The 23,228-nt window shown below is 51.2% G+C and overlaps 10 protein-coding genes across 10 annotated transcripts; 5 read left to right on the forward strand and 5 right to left on the reverse strand.

Annotated features, from left to right (window-relative positions):
- Positions 1–132: 132 nt before the first annotated feature.
- ASPBRDRAFT_482170 (uncharacterized protein) lies at positions 133–2,205 on the reverse strand. The gene is made up of 4 exons (XM_067626047.1): positions 1,913–2,205; positions 1,376–1,796; positions 1,264–1,322; positions 133–1,209 (listed from the first exon to the last, which is right to left on the reverse strand). The coding sequence occupies exons 1-4, from the start codon at positions 2,093–2,095 to the stop codon at positions 286–288; spliced, it is 1,587 nt and encodes a 528-aa protein (XP_067482529.1). The 5' UTR covers positions 2,096–2,205; the 3' UTR covers positions 133–285.
- Positions 2,206–2,224: 19 nt separating this feature from the next.
- Positions 2,225–3,807, forward strand: ASPBRDRAFT_482139 (uncharacterized protein). The gene is made up of 5 exons (XM_067626044.1): positions 2,225–2,853; positions 2,911–2,977; positions 3,027–3,113; positions 3,162–3,365; positions 3,418–3,807. Exons 1-5 carry the CDS (start codon positions 2,317–2,319, stop codon positions 3,648–3,650), a joined length of 1,128 nt encoding a protein of 375 aa, XP_067482530.1. The 5' UTR covers positions 2,225–2,316; the 3' UTR covers positions 3,651–3,807.
- Positions 3,808–3,963: 156 nt separating this feature from the next.
- Positions 3,964–4,504, forward strand: ASPBRDRAFT_53211 (RidA family protein; the record flags this gene model as incomplete). The annotated part of the gene is made up of 2 exons (XM_067627030.1): positions 3,964–4,075; positions 4,164–4,504. 2 exons carry the CDS (start codon positions 3,964–3,966, stop codon positions 4,502–4,504), a joined length of 453 nt encoding a protein of 150 aa, XP_067482531.1.
- Positions 4,505–5,158: 654 nt separating this feature from the next.
- Positions 5,159–7,299, reverse strand: ASPBRDRAFT_193930 (putative chromatin remodeling complex subunit (Arp9); the record flags this gene model as incomplete). The annotated part of the gene is made up of 3 exons (XM_067620690.1): positions 5,159–5,706; positions 5,761–7,189; positions 7,270–7,299. The coding sequence occupies 3 exons, from the start codon at positions 7,297–7,299 to the stop codon at positions 5,159–5,161; spliced, it is 2,007 nt and encodes a 668-aa protein (XP_067482532.1).
- A 1,187-nt stretch (positions 7,300–8,486) lies between these two features.
- Positions 8,487–12,725, forward strand: ASPBRDRAFT_40571 (uncharacterized protein). Its single transcript, XM_067624379.1, has 4 exons — positions 8,487–9,234; positions 9,369–9,954; positions 10,009–10,624; positions 10,681–12,725. The coding sequence occupies exons 1-4, from the start codon at positions 8,590–8,592 to the stop codon at positions 12,605–12,607; spliced, it is 3,774 nt and encodes a 1,257-aa protein (XP_067482533.1). The 5' UTR covers positions 8,487–8,589; the 3' UTR covers positions 12,608–12,725.
- Positions 12,726–12,729: 4 nt separating this feature from the next.
- On the reverse strand, positions 12,730–14,083 carry ASPBRDRAFT_148047 (uncharacterized protein). Its single transcript, XM_067619278.1, has 2 exons — positions 13,916–14,083; positions 12,730–13,865 (listed from the first exon to the last, which is right to left on the reverse strand). Exons 1-2 carry the CDS (start codon positions 14,063–14,065, stop codon positions 12,975–12,977), a joined length of 1,041 nt encoding a protein of 346 aa, XP_067482534.1. The 5' UTR covers positions 14,066–14,083; the 3' UTR covers positions 12,730–12,974.
- Positions 14,084–14,884: 801 nt separating this feature from the next.
- Positions 14,885–16,363, forward strand: ASPBRDRAFT_173127 (uncharacterized protein). The gene is made up of 3 exons (XM_067619740.1): positions 14,885–15,009; positions 15,067–15,351; positions 15,409–16,363. Exons 1-3 carry the CDS (start codon positions 14,928–14,930, stop codon positions 16,251–16,253), a joined length of 1,212 nt encoding a protein of 403 aa, XP_067482535.1. The 5' UTR covers positions 14,885–14,927; the 3' UTR covers positions 16,254–16,363.
- Positions 16,364–16,391: 28 nt separating this feature from the next.
- On the reverse strand, positions 16,392–18,202 carry ASPBRDRAFT_173130 (putative MFS transporter). The gene is made up of 5 exons (XM_067619741.1): positions 17,894–18,202; positions 17,607–17,833; positions 17,478–17,556; positions 16,941–17,414; positions 16,392–16,888 (listed from the first exon to the last, which is right to left on the reverse strand). The coding sequence occupies exons 1-5, from the start codon at positions 18,146–18,148 to the stop codon at positions 16,445–16,447; spliced, it is 1,479 nt and encodes a 492-aa protein (XP_067482536.1). The 5' UTR covers positions 18,149–18,202; the 3' UTR covers positions 16,392–16,444.
- Positions 18,203–18,497: 295 nt separating this feature from the next.
- On the forward strand, positions 18,498–19,970 carry ASPBRDRAFT_119048 (glycoside hydrolase family 88 protein; the record flags this gene model as incomplete). The annotated part of the gene is made up of 2 exons (XM_067617221.1): positions 18,498–18,641; positions 18,693–19,970. 2 exons carry the CDS (start codon positions 18,498–18,500, stop codon positions 19,968–19,970), a joined length of 1,422 nt encoding a protein of 473 aa, XP_067482537.1.
- On the reverse strand, positions 19,955–22,689 carry ASPBRDRAFT_63792 (putative C6 transcription factor). Its single transcript, XM_067628433.1, has 3 exons — positions 21,690–22,689; positions 21,073–21,632; positions 19,955–21,016 (listed from the first exon to the last, which is right to left on the reverse strand). The coding sequence occupies exons 1-3, from the start codon at positions 22,563–22,565 to the stop codon at positions 20,086–20,088; spliced, it is 2,367 nt and encodes a 788-aa protein (XP_067482538.1). The 5' UTR covers positions 22,566–22,689; the 3' UTR covers positions 19,955–20,085.
- Between the last annotated feature and the right edge of the window lie 539 nt (positions 22,690–23,228).

A 23,228-nucleotide genomic window follows, 5' to 3' on the forward strand; every position in this document is an offset into this window, starting at 1 on the left:
AAATATGTCAGATTATGGGGTATTGCTCCTGTTCTCTAGTCCAGTCTCATGTTGCGGGTTTATAGATCGACATGGCGGTTCGAGTCTCATCTCCAAACTTTCAGCTATTATTTTCTTCGTGTACGATTGGTATGTTGTTTCTTCAATTTTCTATCTTAGAGTGTCCCAGTCTTGAGGTTGATAAGCGTCCGGTCAGTCGCTAAACTGGAGCGCCAAGCTTTATCATCCACTGCAATGATCCTAGAATTGAACCCGTGTTCCCGGGATTCCAAGCATCAAAGGCTTCTACAAAGCTGGTGCTCCATCCAGCTTAAAATAGCCCGGTTGTAAATTCTGGAACACCTGCAAGGGATCGTACTTCCTCGAAACCGCCTGCAAGCGAGCCTGGTTGGCCGTGCCGTAAGACGGCACGACGGACTGGTACTGGCTTGCGTAGTTCATGTACAGATAGCGACTGCCAAGACCACGAGCCTGTGCTGCTGAGAGCGCCTTTTGTGTGATTCTACCCAGGACAGCCATTACTGCAGCGTCATCAGCCTCATCGTCCCACATGAACGAAAGGTTGATCAGCAGCAAGGGTCCGTCCGACGGATCGAGACCCAACGCGTTACCCCCATTCTTGGCCATGTGCTCCATGGTGTTGGTACTGATGACCTGCCAGACCAGTGCAGGGACGATGCCGGTCACATTCTGAATGGGGACGAGCTCCTGCTTGAACATGTTGGTGATGTTGGTCGCCAGCTCATAGTCGAGCTGGACGGTACCTGTCCAGTAGCTCTCGCGTAGTCCGTTAGGATTGGATTCCTTGAACAGAAGGGTGATATTCGAAAGACTGCGAATGGCCATGGTATCCTCAAGAGTTCCCGAACTGCTGAAATTCTTGAAGATAGGTGGATCGGCCACCGGCTTTGCATACTCCAAGTCCGCGACCAGCAGATAGAGACCCTCGGCGTAGGCCACCGACACAATGAGTGCCCCGTTGGGGTCCGAAGGCGAATTGAAACCAAAGTCAACCAGCGCATGTAGGATATCGGATTGATATTCCTCCAGCCATATGCGCGAGCCTCCCCACATGAGGCCCTGACTGTGCGTTGTCAGGTCGAAGCGGGTAACGATGCCAAAGTTGTTGCCGCCACCACGCAAGGCCCAATAGAGATCCGGAAGAGTGTCAACATTGACATCAACAATGCTACCGTCGGCCAGAACGACCTAGACACTCGTCAGATACAAAAGCAGTCATGATAGGCAATATACATCCTATACCTCGTAGTTGGCAACATTGTCGCAGGCCCATCCATGAAAACCGGAAAAGAAAGAGATACCTCCTGGAAGCCTTGTTAGCTTACATTCTCCTTGCCTCTGATCTATCACTTACCTCCCAGCGTCAGGCCGCCCACACCAATGTCTGACACACGTCCACCAATGACCGATAAGCCCAAGGGGTCTAGCCAATCATAGACATCCAACCAGCGGTTACCTGCACCAACAGACGCAATAGTGGCATTTTGGGACAAGGCAGTAGAGTTCAGCCCGACGAGATCTATCGTCAAGCCATCCTGGATATTGGAGGCACCGGCAAAGGCGGCATGACCGCCACTTTTGACGGCAAATGGACACAGCGTCAGCTCTGACAGCAGCAGGCCAACAGCAACCTCCACTGGACTGGCTGGCTGGAAAACGCAGGCTGGATCAACCTCCTCCTGCTGCTGCGACCAGAAACTAGCATCCCAAGTCGAGTAAGCCGTGGTCGAGCGTTGCAGCACGTGGCCAGGATAGAGCCGGGGAAGCGCGGAACACTGGCCGGATTAGTGAAATTGGTCAATTTGGTGCTTATGCATTAGTCCGATGACTAGACAGGGTTCGGGTGCCATCGTCCGGTTTTAGCACGCAGGAACACGGGAAAACAACTCACCAGCTCGGAGCAAAACCCCAACGAGCGGGTGCCCAAAGTCGAGTCGAGCAGCACGCTGGAGTTGAAATACTCGTAGGCATCAACTCCATAGGAGGCCAGTTTAGCGACAATGCGACTGGTAGTGTTGTCCAGCGCTGTCGCTCTCGCCAGAAGCGTAGCGATGAACAGCGCGCCGGCCCGCATGGTGCTTGGCAGGAACAGGAGAAAGATAAGGATTGAGCAGGAAGTCGTAGAGGTTTCAGGAGGCGTTGACTTACTGCAGGGGGTTCATTCCTTTATAGGCCACATGATAGCTTCCCCCATTATAAGGCGCTATACCGCCGGATTCCCCTTAGCGGCCATCCGGTTCGCTTGATGGCGGATGACAACAAGATTAGTCTTATCCGTGAAATTGGCACTGGCTAATGCACGCCCGTTGCCCCCGGAATGTCCTTTCCACCCGGACTATCGGCGAGTATGAAAAGAGATGTTCGCCGTCAAACAGACTGAGACATCGCTGGTCGATCGCTCCACCAGTCCGGATGGAAAGAAATTATGTTTCGGCTAGCCAGGTGCAGGCCACCGGCTATACCATGATTGCCTTGTCGTCGGCGGTGGTCATTGCTCGGTTTAGCTTGATCTTCTGGAAATTACGGTCGCTGCAGGTGGAAGATGGCTGCATATTGCTGTCGTGGGCCTGTTTCCTGGCCATGAGCATTGCGTACATTATCGTCACCCCGGTTGTGTACAAAATCGATGCATATGCAGATGGCAAAATCAGCCCTTGGGCGACCATGGTGTCCGACGCGCTTTTCATGATCAAGGTCTTCTTTGCGAATACGATGCTATTATGGGCATCGTTATGGTCTGTCAAGTTATCGTTTCTGTTCCTCTATCGCCGACTCCTCCAGGACCTGCCGGGTGAGATGAAGTGGTGGTATGCGGTACTGTGTTTCTGCATCGTGGTGCGTCCGTGGCTTAAGCTATGGCGTGAGAAAGTTCAGCTGACGGTCGTATAGACCTTTATCGGGGCAATCATCTCCAACTTTACCTCATGTCAAAGTATGCATGCATGGTTCACCGTTGGTCAGTGCTCCTTGTCCCCTGCGTGTGTGGGTACTGACCAGCTGCGAAGGGGAATGCAGTACACATCGAGATGCCGTGGCAGAGATCGCCAGTTTGTATTATAGTTTTGCAGTCGACGTCATCAGCGATCTTATGAGTAGGTACTCTTCCTGGCGATGAGAATGCAGTGTTGACAGTGAGCAAGTCATGGCGCTGCCGTTGCGACTGGTGATGTCGCTGCGTCTTCCACTGGGCCAGAAGATCAGTGTCGCCGCCGTGTTTGCCTTGGGCACCATCTGCGTGATCATGGCCGTCGTGCGAGTCATCCAGATTGGCACTCGCGCCAACAACGACAGCACCCCGAGCAGTTCCTGGCTGGCATTCTGGGGTATGATCGAGGCGGGAATAGGTGTGCTTTATACCCCTCTTCTGCTCTCTGGTTTGCTAATTGTTCTTGCTAGCTGTCATTGTCGGCTGTCTTCCAGCTTTCGCGATCATCTACCGTCGCACCAAGAACTCCCACCGCTATAGGAGCAGCTATGTTGGCATGTCCTCGTCAGTTTACGTGCCACAGGACGATGTCGCCTTGTCGGAACTCGCTACACATGGGGAGAGTACCAACACAGGGGAGACAGGCTTGAAGGCATTCAACACTACGCCGGAACTGCCGATAGAATTGTCTGGCGAGGAGTGAGGTGTTTGCAGTCATTGATATAAATATTTATGTTTTATGAGGAAAAATTACGCTTTGGCATTCAATGATCAACACTCCAACGTTACATTGCATGCTTGAGCGGCCTGTACTGAATCAATTCTACGAGAGACCCTTGACAGCTAGTAAGCACTACTGCAACTAGCGTTGATAACGACAACATCAATAAATACACCCCAGGCACAACACGACATAAATAGCCATGCCCCTCATTGAAACAAAACAATCATCCTCCCTCATTTCATCCTCCCCCGTTCTCTAACACCCATATACACACCCACAAACCAACCACACCATGTCCCCAATCCCCAGCTACTCCCGCCCCGGCCGCGGCCAACACTTCCAAGACGCCTACGGTTTCGCCGAAGCCTGCATAGCCGGAGACCGAATGGAAATAGCCGGCCAGAGTCCGTCCTCCCTCCCCCTCTCACTCCCTACTTCCCCTCAGCACCAACTAACCAACTAAATAACTAACTAACAACATCCCCAAAATAGCCGGCATGTCCCCCACATCCACCGAAGTACCACCCACCCTCTCAGAAGAAGTCGCACAAGCATTCAGCAACATCAACGAAGTCATCCTCTACACCCTAGAAAAAGCCAAGCCCGATCTACGCGCTAGCGTCACGAGCGGCTGGGACCGTGTCGTGAAGATCCGCACGTACCATGTCCAGCTGCCCCAGACCCGGGAGAAGATTATCGCGCTGATGGTGGAGAATGTCAAGAAGTGGTGTCCGGATCATCAGCCGACGTGGACGATGTTGGGGATTGAGGCGTTGCCGTTTGAGGGGCAGAATTTGGAGGTGGAGGTAGATGTCTTTCTGGGGGAACTCTAGATGAAGTATACGTTGTTGAGTATATAGAAAACAGGAGAATCTTATGGGTTAGTTATTATGGCGTAGCCTGGTTTCTTCGCCAGAATTACCGCCCTCAAATATATCGATAACGCCGCCTTCTTTGGATCATCGCCTCAGATTCTCTCATAAAGAAACTGTAATCTCGTGTCCATATGTTACTTTGCCTCCGGATGAAGGGTGTGTGGGTTGGATAGGGAGGTGTGGAAGGGGTGGTTTACCCTTGCTGTCGCTGGTGCCATGTAAGAGAATGATACGAGGTAACTCTCCCTACATAGTCAACCGAGTCTGCTCGGAGCATCAATAGCTCCCAGGCCTATCAACCCCTACGCGTGTGGTTCTGGCTGCTCCCCAAAGCAACTGCATCAGTCCATTGTAGAGTTACTATTCAGTACTATCCGACCAGACTCCACCTATCCTAGCATCCTGAGTCAGACTTGCTTTTCTAAGAAAAGACGCCATCACGTAGAATACAATACAATATCCACGGGGAAGAAGATAAACAAAAAAAAATTAACCTTGTAAATTTGAAGCATCAAAAGGAACCATATCCGTAAGTAAAAGAAAATCCGCTTTCATATGTCAACAAACACGCGCATCAGTCCCCAGGCACGAAAGCCAATCATTAAAAGGTGATCACATGGTGTACTCATGGATCGCAGAAGGGCCATTCTCGTTGTACTCCACCCGGCTCATGAAGCCCTTGCTGACGCCTTGGTCGATCACGAAAACGACCTTTGATGCAACCTGTGCGCCGAGGAACACGGCCTCTTCCATGCCGTGGCCACCGCTCGGGGCACCAGGCCCACCTGTGGTAGCAGCGCCAGGGGCATTGGTGTTGCTCTGCTCCTTCCACTCGGGGAAGTACTCCGGGGGTCTCAGAGTCTTGACCGATGTGGGGGTCTGCGAATGTCCCGTCGAGCGGTGATGCGACATGGAAGGGTCCATCGAGGGAGTGCCGGGCATGGGGTTGTTGGCATGAGTGGCTGCGACAAGCAGTGGATTCACACCGTGACCCGCAGGGTGATTCATCGGACCAGCCTGGCCGGAGGGTGCCGGAGTGTTGGTACCTCCGGTGGGAAGGGGAGTAGAGAAGTTGGAGGGGATTTCGGAGGTGAACATGGTGGCGGATGGGGAGAGAATGTATTTCTGTGTGATGGTACCGAGCAGGGATTGCGTGAAACCTGTACGTAGAAAATCAGTAAATGGTTCCCTGGTGATATTGCCTCGCTACGTACCCTTGATTTTGCTGCCATTGCCGACAACGATAAGCGAATCCCAGAGTTCACTCCGCTTAGTCGCATCAGGCACGGCAAGGATGGTGTGATGGATTTGAGTCGCGATATCCTCGAGCAGGCCACCGGTTAGACGTTCCCCAGGATTCTGCTTGGGAGTTGCGGCGAGGAAGCGTTCAACACCGACTTCGATCTCTCGAGACTGACGCATATACCGCCCGGGTCCATTGGGCGTGTCCTTCTCAGGCTCTATCCTCACGTACTCCTCGAACTGGAAGGAAGCCTTCTCTTTCTTGGAGTTGGGGAGACGAAGGGGCTTGCCGGATTGATCCGTGGCGCCCTTCTTGGTCGTGGCCTTCTCTGCCTTTTCCTTCTCCCGATTGGCGAGGAACTCACTCGTGTTACCACTGACAATGGCTGCGACATCCAAGACTCCTTCATCTTCGTCTGCATCGCCGTTGCCTTCACCGCCGGTCTGAGTACCTTCACCCGGACCGCGGGGGATGTTATCATTGGGCGCATTGCCATCCTTGGTTCCAGTCGATGCCGAAGCGGCCGGGTTAGCGCCCTGTCGCGCGGTTGCAGCGGCGCCAGGAAGGGGCGTGCCCGGGGGCAAGAGTTCAGTAATGTTGCTGCGTTTCAACTGTTCGCACATCTCCCTTGTGAAGCCCTTCGAGCCCAGAAGCTCCACAAGTCTATCCGTCATGTAGTCACCACCGCAGCCTTCCAGCGCGATACCTCGCCCGTGCTCGTTCACAAGGAAGTCGGTGACGGCCGTGACATTGACCTTATCTTTGCCGACATCAACTACCGTAGCTGTCGAGGTACCGTATCCGTAGCATACAGCGAGGGCGGAGTCCATCAGGCAGAAGGCGGGCGTCTTGAACTTCTCAAAGACAAACTGGGTGATCGTCTCCCGGTCGCGGGCGGACCATGCCGGTTCACAGATCAGCATGATCGGGGTGTGGAATGGCGGACTCAACGTGTTGTAAACGTGAGTCAGAAGGGCAAAGAAACAGGGCCAGTCAACAATGCGACCATTCTGGATTGGATAGACGGCCCCCTCATCGGAGGTCACGTCCTCCTCGTAGAAGATCTCGGTTGTCGTTCCCTGCTTCTCCTCTCCATTAGTACCCTGCCCCTCGGTCTTTTGCGCATCTTCGGGCTGTTCGGAGGGTTCATTTTCGGTCTTCACGGTTCCGTCTTGCTGTGCCGTCTCCGCATCCTTCATCTCCACGTCCTCCTTGGGCGCGTCGGTGCCATTGCCATTGCTGGCGGGGACTTCCTGTCGTCGCTCGCGGATTTTGTACGGCTCGAATTCACCCTTCTTCTCGGCGGGGAACATGCGCGTAGGGAAGCGAAAGCGGGCAGGGGTGAATGACTCTGGGAGACCCAGTTGCGCCAGGGTCACTTGCGAGCCTGGCGCAATTATCTGGAAGCGAAGGGATCAGTTAGAGCCCGCTAGTTAGGGGTAGATAAACGGTTGAGGCGCTCGGAGCAAACTGCACGTACCAAGATATGCTCATCTTTGAAGGGCGGCATCCTGGACAATCGGACGGTGACGAGCACTGGAACTGTCGCAGTAGCAACCTATTGCTCCGCGGTGTTTGCACCAGCGATCTTTGCGCGCTCGAGGTTGGGCGGGTAGCCAATTTGGGTTTAGCGCGCCGCGGTCGCGGCCCGTGCTTTCACCGCGGTCTGAAATCTACTCGGACAAGGCATAGAATTAGCCTCATAAGGCATCAAAACCACCAAGGCCAAAGTGGAATTGGGTTCAGGCCGCATATATTCAAGAACCCTCTGCTTAGCGTCTAAATCGACTACCCTTATCTCCATGCGCATTTCCACACCTGCCACAAAATCTCGGTCTGTTGTCGATGTTGGCTACTTCATAGGTAGATCGTTTTATCTTTGACTGTTTAGAAAACGAATCCCGAACCACTTCCGTCGTCTATGGAGTACATCATTCGGAAAGCGTGCTATGAAGTGTTTTGTAGCAAGCATTGTGAAGGGATCACCACACCGTAAAATAGTGCTGCAGGGCTTAGCGAGAGTACAAAACAATCTAGCATTGTGCATACACAGTTCAGCAGGAAGTCGAATTCGAGCTTGAGCCTGAGCCTGACCTACACCAAAAAGCATATGCTTACGTTCATGGTGGAAGAGACTCGAGACGATGGATAGAGAGAGGCTCAAACAACGCACTGTCAGAGTCACAGCGGAAGGTCACATAGATCAGATCTACAATGGAACATTTAGGCACAAAAGGCAGCAAGTGGATGATGACAAAGCTACTGTGTGTGTTAACTATGCACGCGCGCGATGGAGACAGTTGATTTCCTTGTTCGTTCTCCAATATTCCAATCCGTGCCTTCTGCATCTTCACTGTCGGCTGATTGCCTCCCACTAATGCTGTCATTTGCTGTGAGAAGCAGCCAATGCCTGAGATCACCAAGTTTAGTGCCTGTTCTTCCGGTATTCTTTGCCATTACGATAGAGATTGTAGATTGCATCACCTCAATATTGGATACGGTTCAGATGAAGTTACCCAAGAATGATACGTCGCCAGACGGCCATCCCTGGTATGAGAATGAAAAACCTCTGCAGTAAAAGCAATGCCTCCAGCTGGTTCCAATTGTCGGGGGCCAAAACAAGAAAGATGGTCCTATTGGCCTACCTAGCGCGTAAACCCCGCGCGAGGCTGAAGCCAGTACACGATCGATCGCGCCCGACAGCTGGGTTAAAATCCCGACAAATGTCCTTCCAGAGCAACCGGGGTCCAAACTTTCCCACACGAAATGCCCAAATCACGGTCCACGTGTGGAGCAAAAGATGGATCGACTACGGGCAAGGATCTCGCGCCGGTTGCATCCTTTCCGGCATAAAGAACCCGCTTCCAATAATCAGTACACATCCTCAAATTACAGACGAAGCGACCTCGCTGAACCGGCCCAAGAGCTCTCGAAGACAAGTACGCCCTCTGTGTCGAGTGAGGTGCCGATCACGAACAAGAACGAGTATGAAGAAGCTGTGCCTTGGAGCAACCCAGAAGAGAGCAGGTCGCTATCACCCAGCGACGCCCGAGGTGAGGTCTGTAGTGCTAAAGGCGAAGGCAACACCCCCGGTTCCAGCTTCTTCGAATCCTCAAAGGAGCCAGATGGCGACGAGAAAATACCTCGAAATCTCTGGAATGAGGCGTTTGAGAGTCTTTCTCTGACAACACAAGGTCAACTTCGACAATTGGGCTACGAGCCGAGTTCGAACATAGAGCAAGAAGGAGATCTGGATATCCTTCGGGAAGCTCTTCAAGAGAAGATGGCGCTCTGCGATGGCAAAGCTTTGAAATACCAAGAGCAATTCGTGCGAGACTACGCTGCCAAATGCGCGACGTGGATAGAGTTGATTGGGGATCTCGTCATTCCGTTCGCACCCTCGCAAGCTGCAGGACCGTGGGGTCTGATCAAGGTAGCTCTGAAGGTAGGTTGTCTCCACATTGCATGTTCCTGTAAGCTTAGGCTCGGGCTTTCTACGGGATGAGTTCAAGCAATCGGGGGTTTCCGATCGAAACGGACCATAAGATATCTGGCAGGTTATTAATTGAGAATGTACAGATGCCTGTAAAGTATGCCGACGGAATGGCTGCATTGCTTGGGACTGTAGAGCGGGTTCTACATGCTACGTTTCGTGGCAGAGAATATGAGTCTGCCTATGCAATCGGAAAGAGTGACATTGTCGACACTTTACGCCGAGACCTTGTCCATGTGTACCAAGCTGTCTTGGAATTGTTGAGCTACAGCATTGATATGCTGTCAAAGTCGGCTTGGGTTAGAATCTTGGACACGATGTTTGATAAAGGCTCGGGGCTTTTCTCGGATCTGACAGCGAAGGAAGAAGAGCTCGCTAAGACTGCTCAGGCGTGCAGTGCAGCGACAGGTGGGAAGACAATACAACACCTACAGGACATCCGAGGGCACCTGCCCCGTATCGAGACACAGGTCGCAGAATGCCTGGAGAAGCTTGAATGGCGAGAGGCTCTGGAGATCTTAGACTGGATTTCACCAGTCAAATATGGGTCTCATCACAATAATGTGCGCGGCAATCGCACACCAGATACGGGTGATTGGCTCCTGCAAAAAGGTGCGTTCCGAGACTGGGAAGAAAGCAGCTCTTCGGCAGTATTATGGTTGCGAGGATCTCGTAAGTGTTACTTACTCTACATTGGTATTTCGTATGGACACTGACGCCGCCAAGCGGGCGTGGGAAAAACCTTCCTTACCTCAAGGGTTATCGATCATGTCCAAGATACTTTGGCAAGGACGCCCAACGACGAAGGTTTTGCTTATTTTTACTGCAACCGAACCGAGGACATTCGAACACGCCCCCTTGCCGTAGCCCAGAGCTATGTACGCCAGTTATCCTCTTCCGCAAGCAAGAGCAGCTTGTTGTACATACAGTCTAGGCTTCGGGCCAGCTATCAGGAGATGCGTATGCGTGGAGCGGATCTGGACTTCGAACGCTGCAAGGGCTTATTGCTTGAGTCTCTGAACCTTTATCCTCGCACCACATTGGTGTTGGATGCTTTCGACGAATGCGACCCAGCTTCGCGTGGTAACCTTATTCGGCTTTTTGAAGACTTGCTATCCAGCAGTACAAGACCAGTCAAAGTATTCATTGCAAGCCGTCCTGATAGGGATGTTCAGCAGCAGGTTCGCTCGCATCCAAATATCGAGGTTCAGGCGACCGATAACCACCAGGATATTCAGGCCTACATTAGTCAAGAGATGCTAAGGCTGTTTGAAAAGAACAGTGCATTCCGTAAACTCCAGGATGAAATTGAGTCGACCTTGTCAGATAAATGCCAAGGAATGTAAGAACAGCTTCTTTTAGTCGGTGAACATCCATGAAAGTTGCTAATCATGTTAGGTTTCAATGGACCTACTTGCAAATTAAACAGCTTGAGAAATGCATTTCTCCTGAGGCTATACGGGACTGTCTGGGAGCACTTCCCAAAACTCTCGATGAGACGTATGACAGACTCTATGAAGAAATAGAGAACCATCCCCCGCACGACCGAGATCTGGCGCTACGCGCTCTGAAGTGGGTTCTGGCCGCACGAGAACCGCTTGGACGGGAAGCTCTCCTCGAGGCAGTCCGCATCAATCCTGACATTACGACGACAGAGTTGTGTGCCCCAGTTAGCGATGACGCATTGTTGGCATTGTGTCGCAATTTTCTGGTCATCGATTCTGAGCGAGACGTATGGCGAGTGTCGCATCTGTCGGTCGCAGAGTATTTTGAGCTCCGCCGCAGCTGGACGACAATAATCACTAACCTGATGGTGGGGAAAGCGTGTTTGCTGTTTATGTTAAGCGATACTTGTTGGAATAAGACCATATACAGTACTGATGCTCAGGGCCTGTTTTCGAGGCCTAAAGAACGGTACTTCACACGACCTTTCCTTTACTACATCTCCTGTTACTGGCCAGAACATATTGCAATCTTAGACCCTGCCGAAGTGTCGGAAGACGATTCGTCCCGTGTAACCGAGCTCCTAGAGAGGTTCCTTGGCGCGCCACAGGATAGCAGCGCGCAATATCAGGTCTGGGCCCGGTTCAATGCGAACTTTCAGCCCGTTAAAAACTCTATTCTGGCCGTGTGCATGTATGGACTCCAAGTGTCAGAAGCATGGTGGCACGAGGGTGAGCTAGATCTGGCCAGTACCAATGAATTCGGTCAAACCTACATGACTCTGGCTGCAGGGAATGGCCATATTCCCATTATGCGCATTCTTCTGGCGAAAGGTGGAACTCTTGGCATACAAGGCGACTCATATGAATCGACGCCACTTATCGAGGCCGCCATGAATGAACATATAGAGGTGGCCAGATATCTGTTGGAGGACAGGAAGGCGGACGTCAATTTGCTGGTATGTAGTGAGAGAAGCTTCATGTCATGCGCCTTGGAAGCGGCTGTATGGATAAGAAACTATGACTTGGTGCAGTTTTTAGTCTGCCAAGGACATGCAGACGTGAACATACAATCTAGACACAGTGAGCATGGCAGTCCATTGGCCCTAGCCAGTTCTGAGAATTGGTTGGAGGGCGTGAAGCTTTTGGTGGAACAGGGTGGGGCTGATGTCGATCTGGTTCTGCATTACGGGGACTATGGTAGCGCCCTGGTGGCTGCCGCTGCGGTCCGCCATGAAGGTTGTTCAGAAACACTGCAATATTTGGTGGAAATTCAGCGAGCCGATGTGAACCTGCCCCTCACGGCCGGCATTTACGGGAGTGCATTGGCCGCTGCCGTCGATGCATCGGATACAGAACGTGTCCAGTATTTGGTTGAGGTCGGAAAGGCTGATGTTAACATGCCACTCCCGAATTTTGACTACGGTAGTGCGTTATCCCGAGCATTGTATATTTGGAGGATGGTCTTCTATGGATTTTATATATCTGACGGCTGCGACTACGATCCGTTGGGAGAGCTTGTCCGAGTTCTACTCGCAGCAGGGGCCAGGGTCGTTCTGAATGTTGGGAACGGGGAAATTGTCGATGCACTTGAAGCTTTTCATGGACGTCGTCGGCCTAGACCAAGGTGTGAGAGTACAAGTGACGAGGAGGATTACCATGGGTCTTCATCTGACGATGATGGAGATGCAGATGTCCTACCCGACGAAGAGGATGAGGATAATGAGCGTGTTACGATAGCCAGGGCAATCGGAACGGCTATGCTTGCTGACCTAGAAAGGGCATTGTGGCAGCAATACACAAGTGGCGCGCTTAGTCCAGAAGAAGCGAAATATGTGGAGGCTAAGTACGGTCAAGAAATGGGCCAGAGACTTTCTAATTAGACCGGTGTGAATGTTCTTGAGAGACTAGATTATGTGAAGTTATTTGGGTCATATAACTACATGGTAGTTTTGTCTCTGTGTAAATGACCGCATGAGGGAAAGTTGATCTTGTCTCTCACCCTCTGCTTCTCTCTGCTTCTCTTTGGATGGAAGTAATAGCTAGTTGTGTGAAAGGTTTAGACAATCGGCCAAACCCAAATATCTAGAAAGTCAACAACGTACACTCTCAAACCACTCATAATCTGTCGTTGCTACTTCCACTTGATGCTATATAACCCTGACTCGTCACCTACGCCCTATATAGCCCCGTGCAATAGCTCTGAATGATTCTATCTGATGCATAAATGCAATTCGCTATACAATTGAGCTATAATATGGAAGAAAGCAACCACTTCAACTCGCCAAAAACCAGCAGACCCCCAACCACACCCAACCCAACCTCAATCGCCAACGCCTTGAAAACAACTTTAAAGTACCGAACACGAGCAGACGATTCAAACGTAATCCACGCATCCACAATCCCCAATCTCTCACCCCGACTCTCCAACCTCCCCTTACCACCAAACCGCTTATCCAACGGCACAATTGGATCAAGCCCCTCGGGCAACATCGAAGCAGCCACACGTACAAATACTGCCTTAGCAGGCAGGGAAAGCAAGAACGAGAAAATCGTCAGAAAGACAACAACACGCACATCACCCAGCCCAACCCCATCCTTCCCACTAAGAATACCAACAACAACCGACGCAATGACCTCAGAGCCAGCAAGAGTCAGCGAGTAACACACACACAAGGCGGCATTATAGAGCACAGCTGCAGGAGCAATCCGGCCCCAGTGCTGATACCCCAGCATGCGTCGGTAGCTGACCAGAGGGGATTGATCGGCGATGACTACATGAACCCAGGCCATTTGCCACGTAGCCAGGGACATTTTGTTGATGAACATGATCACGAACGAGACGAGGGTCGTGTGGATGAGAGTGGGGTTGAATGCTGGGATTAAGATGGCTAAGCCCAAGTCTAGCCAGGAGAAGGCGAGGTACATTCGGGATCCGCGGCAGGTGGAGAAGATACCGCCGCCGCCGAGGGTGCGGAGGTAGTTGATGGATGAGCGCAGGTTGCTGGTTATCGGTTTGGAAGTGGGTATGGCTGTGAGTTCGGGATCATTGGGGTTGTTGTCTAGGTGGATGTAGGAGGTTGAGTTGGGGTCTTCGATTGCGGCGAGGGTGGCGATGACCTCGGTGCAGGTGTAGTCCACCTGTTCTTTGTGAGTATAGTATTTGTTTTCTGACATTACTATTGACTTACCCAACCCACTGCAAAACCGAAAACAAGAACGGTGATAAAGATGAGAAAGATGCCTATCCATTCTCTGACCAGAGGGTCTCGGCGGGCCTGAAGTTGAGCGGATATGACTTCAGTGCCTCGGCGGATTAGAGCCGTGCTAACAGATGACATGGTTCCAGTTGAAAGACAAATTAATCATCCATTGAAAGTAAGCACAATTGAGGGAGCCGTTCATCTAATATAAATCGCTACTTTTAGTCCACGCTAAAATGTCTCAGATGCGACCCATGAAAGCGCAGGGATCTCAACTAATTTTGCTCCGCCAAGGCTATAGTGTGGGACTAGTCATGATAAGCGAATTTCTCACCGTGAGGTTTTTGGTCTGTGAAGGGGTCAATAGCAAGATTGGAGATCATAAGGTGCAGATGTTGACAGGCAATAGGGCAAGATACTGCAAGTGCCAGGCAGTGGACTGGTTGAAGATCGATGTCAGTGCGTAGGGTCCACTTTCCACCGAATTAAGCAGCTTGCTTGGCAAATCGGATCTCAGGGCACAGGAGGTAAATGAACTCTGCTGCAGTACAGTATGATATCCAACAGAGAATCTTCTCTCGGTATCAGGAGGGAGAGGATGGGGATCATTGTATTTTACTAGGGAGATATGTTGCAGCTTGCGATGGTGTAGAGGGGGAGGATGTGGTACAACCTACAAATATAGTATCTATTATATTTAACCAATTGATCTGATATCTATATTAAAGTAAAATGTTGTGCTCTTGTTCTTCAGGATCATCGACAAATGAAGCAGATCCACCTTCTTCACATCTTTGCCGAGAATAACTATGCACACCGGCGCATTGTCCGGCTGTTCCCCGCACAGATATTGAACGCTTCTTATCCTTGTTAGAGAATCGGACCCTGTCCGGCACTTAGCCCGAGGTCCAATTTGATCTTTAATTATGATGTGAAAGCATACAACTTGAACAACACGCCACCATCAGACCTAGCTTTACTGCCATCAGGCATCTTGATCATGCAGATTCTAAACTTATGTCTTGCGGCAGCCACCGCTATTCACGTCTACGGGTTGATCCAAGATGTACCCAGTCTGAACGGTACAACTTAACTTCTTAAACATTCAACATCCACACTAACTTACTCACCTACCCCAGGACCAGTAATGATAGTCCCCGACACACCCGGCTCCAAGAACCGAACGAATCAATTCCAGCATCCGGGCCTCTGGCACAGTCACGCCCAACTCGAGCTCATGCGAGAAAATGTCCTCAACGGCACTGAGCCTTGGGCTTCTGCATATGCCCGATTCGCGCAAGACCCCTACTCCAACGCCTCTTACGAAATGCAAGGCCCGTATCCTGTCATCAGTCGGGGGCGGATAAGCAACTATACTAGTTTTCACGATGATTCTCGCGCGGCGTATCAGAATGCTATTATGTGTGAGTAGCCACCTGAGTCCAATCATAGTGATCTGAATACTAAACCTTCGAGAAAAGGGTACATAACCCGCAACTACAGCCACTGGAACCGCTCCACCACGATCCTCGACGCGTGGGGCACCAACCTCGAAAACATAATCGGCACAGACCGATCCCTGCTAATCGGCATCGAAGGCACCATCTTCGCCAACGCCGCCGAGATCATGCGCTGGGAAGGCGGCTGGGTCGAGCAAGGCGCGACCTTCAAAGGTGGCTCGGGGATGAGCATCCAACTCTACTGGCTGTTCGCGCGACAGAGTATTATCATCGGACAAGCGAACTACGGCATGGCCAGTATCATGGGCTTGCTGAATTTCGCCGTCTACCTTGACGACGTAGCTCTGTACAACTATGCTCTGTATGCGTACAAGTATGATCGCTGTGCCGGGATGCCGTACAACTATCTAGCATCCACAGGACAAAACTCCGAGGCCGGTCGCGATCAGACGCATGTGCAGGATGCGTTGCAGTGGACGGCACTTGCTGCGAGGGTTGTGGCGAATCAGGGGTACGACCTATTCGCTTTAGAGAATAATCTTCTGTTCACGGCAGCGGAGTATGCAGGGAAATATCTCATGAATGAGATGGTACCCTATGATGCGAGCTTTTATCGGTGCGAGGCGGTACTGGTGGATGGTCCGTGGGCGAATATTTCGGCGGAGAATCGGTATATTGGGTATCAGGATGGAAAGACGAATCCGGCTGCTTGGGGGTTGATTTACTATGAAGCTTTGGCTCGCGGGATTGAGGTTCCTTGGAGTTTGCGCGTTAAGGATGTTTATGATGCTTCTGTGGTGGGTCAGGCATCGCCGGTTGATCTTTTTAGCTGGGCGGATTTGCTGTTTGCGGTTGCAGGAAATTGAAGCTTTGAAGGTTGGTGACATGTACGCATTATGTCTATATTAGACGTGTGGATACCTTAAGCACTCTATGATAATCATGCAGATAGTGAAGTAATCTTATGTTGACTGACACAATATGCGGATAACATATATACAGTACTCTTCACCAACTACATAGAAGGCATACATCTCCCACTCCAAAGCAAAACACACTAATAAACATATCGAAAGTTCGGATTCTCTCGATCCGTCAAATCCTGAAACGCCAACTCATGCGAGACATCACTACTCTCGGACTCTTTAGCTTTATTCCTCCGAGTCAATATCACCCTCGTCAGGACCGTCAGCGCAATATAGACGGCATAAATCACAATATGCGCTAGGAATCCATGCAAGTATCGCGGAGCGTCAGAATTCTGAAAGATCTGCGGCGCGATGAGATTTCCCACAGCCCATCCCACGAATAGCAAGGTCATGGTGATACTTTTCTTGGTCTGACCGGCTGTGTTGCGGGTGATCAGAGAGATGATCATGTTGCCTTCGGCGAGGAAGAACTGCGTGCAGTAGAAGGCGATGAGCATGCCGCCGGCATTGGATGCCATGGGCGTTACGACGAGGATGACGATGGTTCCGACGATGGCTGGGATGGTCCATAACTAGTGTCTTTTAGTCTTCAGGGTGGATGGGGTGGATTGGATGGAAGCTTACAATCATAATTAGACACGTCTGCTGGAAGCGTTGCGCGCACCACGCTGAGCCAACCATGACTATGATGGTCCATGATCCCTGAGCAATATTCAATAACTCAGTCTGAAGCAAAGAGAAGCCAAATTGCTGGATGATCAAGTTAGAGAAGACACCTAGACCACCGATGATCAGGTTCGCCACGAGAATGAGCATCACGCAGCACCAGACAATGGGATCCTGGATCGTTTCGATAACTTGATACTTTTTGAACTGTCGGTTCTCGATTCCCGTCTCGTTGTGTCGGACACGCTCTACCATCAGCTTTTTGTCTTCTTCGCTGTAGCACTTGGCGGAGAGAGGGCTGTCCGGTAGGAAGATGCCGATGAAGAATGACCACACGCATGTTGCGCAGCCGAGGACGAGGAAGAGCAGTTGCCAGTTCTTGATCACTCCGCCTACGTAGTGAGAGGTGCCGAAGGCGAGAAGGCCGCCGATCTAATGGTGATTAATCAATCGACCTGTATCTATGAGGCACGAGCAAGGGGAAGAAAGACATACCATCAATTGCACCCCGTACATGCAGTACCAGATAGAGTTCAACACCGACTGCTCTTCTCGCTTATACCACATGGCTGTTCTAGCACAAATCAGCAAGGATTCCAGCATACAGCAACGGGAATGACACACATAAGCATCATCGCAGGCTGAATACAACTCTCAAAGAAGCCCAACAGAAACCGGACTGCCATGAGAGATCCAAACCGCGTGGATGCTGCCGAGCATGCCACGATGGCACCCCAAATGAATACATTAACAGACAGGGTCTTAGCGACCGGAAACTTCTGCAGCAGCAGGTTCTGGGGACCCTCTCCCGCCAGAATGCCAATATACAGAATCGTACCCAGCAAGGAATACTATAATGGAACCAAATCAATATCAATGACATGTTATCAGATGCAGCGGCTGGTGTATACCTCTTGCCCGACCAGATGTGCATCTTCCTTGATGCCCATAATGGAGGCATAATTTAAGATGCCCTTGTCGAGCGACTGAAAGAAATAGGTTACAATCTGGATGACCAAGATACGACGAGTGATCATCCAGAACAAGCGTTTATCCGTTGCTTCGTCGATCTCAATGCCTGGATCTACCGCATAGGGGTCTTTTTTCTCAGTCGATTCGAGGTGATCGACTGTTGTTGCGTCCATGTCGGAATCTTTGGGTGCCATTATGAGTCTGGAATAGTGGGTTGTGAGTTTGGGAAATTGACTATCAGAACAAATATCAATTTATCGATATGTATTCCCCAGATTCAAGGTGAGGCAGAGACTAATGGTGGGGAAATGTCTCCAGACTCGTCGGGGGCCCTCCGAGAGATCTCCCGGAATGCCTAAACTGCATCTTAGCGAGACGGGCGAAGTCCCGGACCGCTGTCCGAGGGCTAATGCAGACAGCCACAAATGAAGAGTGAAATCTTGTAGATGAACGTCTTCAACATATCTCTGGATCTCTAATTTTGTGCCCCATTAACGTTTCCTCAGGCTCTTCTATAGAACCAGCAAACCATATCTAGGAACAATGTCTACCGACGCAGGACCACCAGCAACCATCAACGGCACCGAGAATCTCCCCACCAAGCAATGGACGCGAGTACTCGAAGCCCTCTTCTCAGAATCAGTCCTAGCCAAAGTCTGGCATGTCGCAAGCAAGGCCATAGGTAGCGTAAGTTATCCCCTAAGCGACTACTAACATATCTGTATTAATCGAACACAGACAACCCCACCAACCCTATACCCCGAATACACCGGCTCAGACAAATCCACATACATCTACCGAACCCTCGACTTCTGGACATCCGGATTCTTCCCAGGCTCGTTATACCTCCTCCTTGAGCGAAATACTCTCCTCCGTGAGAGGCATGCTACTCCCCATTCCACACAAGCAAACCTCCGCCCCCATCCCCTCCAACACGAACACCTCTGCCGCTGGTGGACCGCCAACCTGCACCAAAACGCCCTCCGAAAAGATACCCACGATCTCGGGTTCATGATCGCCCCCTGGGCAATAAAAGCATGGACCCTGCATCGCGACCCAGCCGCATACAACACCCTAATACTAGCAGCGCACTCCCTCGCCAGCCGGTTCAACGAATCCACCCAATGCATCCGCAGTTGGGACGAATGTATCACCAAGCGCTATGCATACAAAGATCCCTCACAAGACTACCTCGTTATCATCGATAATATGCTGAACCTGGATATACTCTTCTGGGTAGCGAGAGAGACTAACTGCCGAAGGCTATACGATATAGCGAAGGCGCATGCAATCACTACTCAGAAACATCATATCAGGGATGATTATGCGACGTTTCACGTGGTTAATCTGGACCCTGATACAGGAGAGGTGAAGGACAAGTTCACGAATCAGGGATACAGTGATAGTAGTTGCTGGGCGCGGGGCCAGGCATGGGGGATTCTGGGGTTCATGCAGACGTATGAATGGACAAAGGAGAGGGGGTTCCTATGCACTGCTCGAGCATTGGCGGATGTATTTCTTGACAGATTGCCCGATGATGGAGTCCCGTATTGGGATTTTGATGCCCCTGTTACGGATACCGAGCCGCGGGATACTTCTGCGGCGATGATTGCTGCTTGTGGGATGTTGTTGCTGTATAAGGCGTATAAGGGGTTGCGGGATAGGGAGATAGCGGATCATTACCTGCATGCTGCTATGAGGTTGGTGGACTGTACTGTGAAAGGGTATCTGAATCCCCCGGTGCGGTTTGAGGCTGGTCCTGCGTCGGTGGTATCCGTATATGCGGATCAACACTCGACTCATCAGACGGAACGTCAGAACTTGGTTGAAGCATTAAAGGTGGTTGGTGACGAGCACGCCGCTGAAACTATCCTGACCGGTGCGACGATCAACAACTATGAGTTTGCCCCTCGAAGGTGGTCGAATCATGGGCTCATCTATGCGGACTATTACTTCCTGCTGTTTGGGAATATGCTTCTCGAGATGGGCTTGGTTGATTCGCTTATGCATAGGTAGCGTGTGTGGCTGAAGTACAAACATAACATCCTGGTCAAGAGGCGGGAATGTAGATATAGAATTAAAGACTTAACGTCCATGGGAGACTATATAGTCACACAATTTTGTTACTCGTCTAATCGTCAGTTCCCTCGACGATCGAATTCTTGTTCCCTCCCCGCGTATTACCGTAATAACTGATCCTCTGCCCCGGACTAGATGTCATATCGAAGAGGAGACTAGTCATGGAACTCTCCGAATCGTGCCGAGAGCCCGATTCGTGACTACGTGCACCAAGTGGTGAAGCTATAGGCTCTGGCGGCTGCATATTCAGAAAAGAGAGCGGATCGAAGCCAGTAGGCGAGAAATCCTGCTGAAAAGCTGGTGGCAGCGGTGGGAAGGCCAGACTAAATGGGTCGAACGTGCAAGATTCCTGCTGAGGGAAAGATGCAGGAGCCAGCTGCAATGGTTTACTCGACTCATAACCTGGTGAATCATCCATGGGATCTTTGTACATCTCCTCCTTTGATTCATCTGAGTAGGCGGTTGTGCGAATATCCAGGCTCGGACGAGATGCACTGGCTCGGTTGTTTTGGGCTTCGAGGAGTCGAGTGGCGAACTTGAATGCGAGGCTGTCCTGGTGAGTCTCTTCGCTGTCATTATGTCTTGTCCATCGCTGGGAAATCTCCATCAGGTTTGCAATCAGCGTGTTGAGCGCTGGGGATGGCGGCACCCGGTTGTACCTGGCGTGTGCGAGGAGGGTGCGGCCGGCGATAAACAGACAAAATGAGAACTGGGGATTCGTAAAGATAGGAGAAAAGGACAAGAATTGATTGCCGATGGTGGCAATCTCTGAAGCCGCTTCAAGGCACGTATCGGCGGAGGATGCTGATGGGAGTCGGATGGGACAATGCTTCCAGTGCGCCGGCGGATAGGCAATGCCTTGATGCAGCAGAATCACCGCCGTGTTATGGGTGATGTGTGCCAGTGTCAGATTTGGGTCCATGACTCCCTGCTCATTGAGGACGCAGGCTTCGCGCCATTTGGGAGGCAAGTGGATTTTCCATCTGAGTGCATCAGCATCACAGAACCCCCTTGGGGGGTGGGGGGAGAGGATACGCACTGAATGAGTCGCAGATCTAGTTCTTTGAATTTGACCAGCCATAATCGTGCCTTGCTAACATCGTTAATCAGAAAGGCGTGGTGAAGATAGAAGTTGGTCACTAAAGCTAGTGATTCAGTGGCTTCTATTATGTACGCAAATGCACCGATGGCCTGTTCTTCGCAGTCGTCCATCGCAGCAGAATGACCATTAGGCAGGGTAGTATTCTTCAAATCGGAGATACCAAAATATGGGGCGCAGACCTCCTCTTCCCTCTCCCACAGAGCGCCTTCACATGGCAAACGGCGCTTCACATCCGCATTCCTCAGACTGATCTTCCAGCCGGTAGAAACACTGCAGAAACGGTCCATGAGGAAGACGGCCCAGAATACACGGCGACGCTCTTCTGCCTCACACCACGACCGGGATGGTGTGAGGAAAACCATGCGTCTGATCAGCCTTTCCCCCATACCTTTGACACGATACAGATCATCTTCCTCCACGCCAAGTTGCAGCTGCTCCACGGTTCCTGCCATGCTGCCAATGATTGACCATGACGAGGGGCCACGGCCGCGATTTATCTGTCCGACAATCAGTCTAAATGCTCCGGATACCCATGGCATGGGTCTCTTGCTCACTGTCTCAAAGGCAACGATCACGAGCGCCTGCAGATTCTCGACAGAGAATGTTTCTGTGCTCTGCAAAATCACTTCTTGTCGACTTTTCTTGGCGAGCTCTGTCAGGTCCAATGAGCCACGGTACTGCTCATTCTGTGAGAACCGGGCACAGACAGAGATAATGGCATGTAAGATGCAGTTAATATGCACTCGTTCTGCCGGCGACCGCATGCGCTCACGGAATCTCTTAACGTGCAGAATTGGTATCCATGGATGTATATTGACGAAGTAAAAGTCCACCAGTTCGGTCAAGACGACGTCAGGTAAAGAGTGGAACACGCGAGGCTCGGGCTTGGGCACAGCCGCATGGGAAATCACCTCGTCTTCCACGCGGGCGCGTTTGGCTTGAGGAGGAGCACAATCTGATGGCGCAGAATTATTCTCATCTATTTCTGTACGCGTCCTCTTTTCCGTCAACGTTGGAGGCTGTAGTAATGAACCCTTCAACTGTTCCCGACGCTCCGCCAGGGTCGTGGCTGTCGCAGCCCCCTTGTCTAGGGATCGCAAAGGCTCAGTGTTCGGAAACAGAGCCTGCCACATCTGCTGCCAGAGCATCTCCTGTCCCAGAAACATATTCTCCAGTGTCTCAATGCGACGATAGAGCTGGTCGACCGCCCCAGCTCGAAGACCGGGCTTCGTCCGTCGATTATCGTAGACGCAAGGAACATCTGATCGTGTGCATTGCGAACACGGCTGCGCTCGATCGCATTTGGCTTTCTTCTTGCGACAAAATTGACAGGCTGGAATGTCCTCCTCCCCTTTGGTCGCAGTTTCCGGTAAGTCTCCTATGTTGGTGTTGGTGTTGGTGTCGGTGTCGGGATGCGATTTTGAGGTCATCGGGTAGACAGTTGAGATTATGCATATATTCAGGATGAGGACGTGGTATCCAGGAAGAATGGAAGTCTGACATACAATACGAAATCACAACTGCACAAAGCCACCGACTCACCTCACAAGGAATGCTTCATTCCCCGCAAATGGCTCTTGTCATGGAACTCCAATCCCACTTTCTGCACCGTTGACCTTAGGAGGCATGAAGGCCTGCACTACGCCAATCAACAGCCTCACGGCGCGCGGGGTAATTGCCGGCGAAGGCCCGAACACCGGAGAGTTTCCTAGAATGACTTAGCGAGGTGTTCAAATTAATATCGAACGTTAGTTAAAGGTTAATTAGGAAAGGATTGACATTATCAAACCATGGCTGAGGGACGTCCCGCTTCTGCATATACGCAGTCACTCGCTGCTCCAAAGTAATCAAGGTATGGGGCGCGCTAGCCCTAATCGAACAGATGGAGGGTTGGATCCCTGAACTTCATTCATGGATGAATGATCAGTTCGCCTGAAGGATCTCAAAACTCATGAAAGGATTTTATCAACAGTACTCTGTTGTTCGTCCTCGTGCGTTCCTTAAAAGAGTCAGAAAGTGCCCTTCGTGAAGTTGGGGACCGGTCCGCCCGCAGTGGTTTCCAGGGTTCTTATCTTCAGGAAAGGATCGGCGGG

Source organism: Aspergillus brasiliensis (assembly GCF_001889945.1).
Source record: "Aspergillus brasiliensis CBS 101740 unplaced genomic scaffold ASPBRscaffold_3, whole genome shotgun sequence".
Lineage (NCBI taxonomy): Eukaryota > Fungi > Ascomycota > Eurotiomycetes > Eurotiales > Aspergillaceae > Aspergillus > Aspergillus brasiliensis.

Coding starts and splice junctions, on each gene's coding strand:
- ASPBRDRAFT_482170 (XM_067626047.1), bottom strand. CDS start 2,095: ATGCGGGCCGGCGCGCTGTTCATCGCTACGCTTCTGGCGAGAGCGACA. Junction 1,797..1,912: donor TGGGGTTTTGCTCCGAGCTG/GTGAGTTGTTTT, acceptor TAATCCGGCCAG/TGTTCCGCGCTTCCCCGGCT. Junction 1,210..1,263: donor ACAATGTTGCCAACTACGAG/GTATAGGATGTA, acceptor ACGAGTGTCTAG/GTCGTTCTGGCCGACGGTAG.
- ASPBRDRAFT_482139 (XM_067626044.1), top strand. CDS start 2,317: ATGCACGCCCGTTGCCCCCGGAATGTCCTTTCCACCCGGACTATCGGC. Junction 2,978..3,026: donor GCATGCATGGTTCACCGTTG/GTCAGTGCTCCT, acceptor CCAGCTGCGAAG/GGGAATGCAGTACACATCGA. Junction 3,366..3,417: donor TATGATCGAGGCGGGAATAG/GTGTGCTTTATA, acceptor TGTTCTTGCTAG/CTGTCATTGTCGGCTGTCTT.
- ASPBRDRAFT_40571 (XM_067624379.1), top strand. CDS start 8,590: ATGGATCGACTACGGGCAAGGATCTCGCGCCGGTTGCATCCTTTCCGG. Junction 9,955..10,008: donor ATTATGGTTGCGAGGATCTC/GTAAGTGTTACT, acceptor GACGCCGCCAAG/CGGGCGTGGGAAAAACCTTC. Junction 10,625..10,680: donor TCAGATAAATGCCAAGGAAT/GTAAGAACAGCT, acceptor TAATCATGTTAG/GTTTCAATGGACCTACTTGC.
- ASPBRDRAFT_148047 (XM_067619278.1), bottom strand. CDS start 14,065: ATGTCATCTGTTAGCACGGCTCTAATCCGCCGAGGCACTGAAGTCATA. Junction 13,866..13,915: donor TCGGTTTTGCAGTGGGTTGG/GTAAGTCAATAG, acceptor CACAAAGAACAG/GTGGACTACACCTGCACCGA.
- ASPBRDRAFT_173127 (XM_067619740.1), top strand. CDS start 14,928: ATGCAGATTCTAAACTTATGTCTTGCGGCAGCCACCGCTATTCACGTC. Junction 15,010..15,066: donor AGATGTACCCAGTCTGAACG/GTACAACTTAAC, acceptor CACCTACCCCAG/GACCAGTAATGATAGTCCCC. Junction 15,352..15,408: donor GTATCAGAATGCTATTATGT/GTGAGTAGCCAC, acceptor CTTCGAGAAAAG/GGTACATAACCCGCAACTAC.
- ASPBRDRAFT_173130 (XM_067619741.1), bottom strand. CDS start 18,148: ATGGCACCCAAAGATTCCGACATGGACGCAACAACAGTCGATCACCTC. Junction 17,557..17,606: donor CAGCCTGCGATGATGCTTAT/GTGTGTCATTCC, acceptor GATTTGTGCTAG/AACAGCCATGTGGTATAAGC. Junction 16,889..16,940: donor AGACGTGTCTAATTATGATT/GTAAGCTTCCAT, acceptor AAAAGACACTAG/TTATGGACCATCCCAGCCAT.
- ASPBRDRAFT_63792 (XM_067628433.1), bottom strand. CDS start 22,565: ATGACCTCAAAATCGCATCCCGACACCGACACCAACACCAACACCAAC. Junction 21,633..21,689: donor TGATCGTTGCCTTTGAGACA/GTGAGCAAGAGA, acceptor ATTGTCGGACAG/ATAAATCGCGGCCGTGGCCC. Junction 21,017..21,072: donor CTAGATCTGCGACTCATTCA/GTGCGTATCCTC, acceptor TGATGCACTCAG/ATGGAAAATCCACTTGCCTC.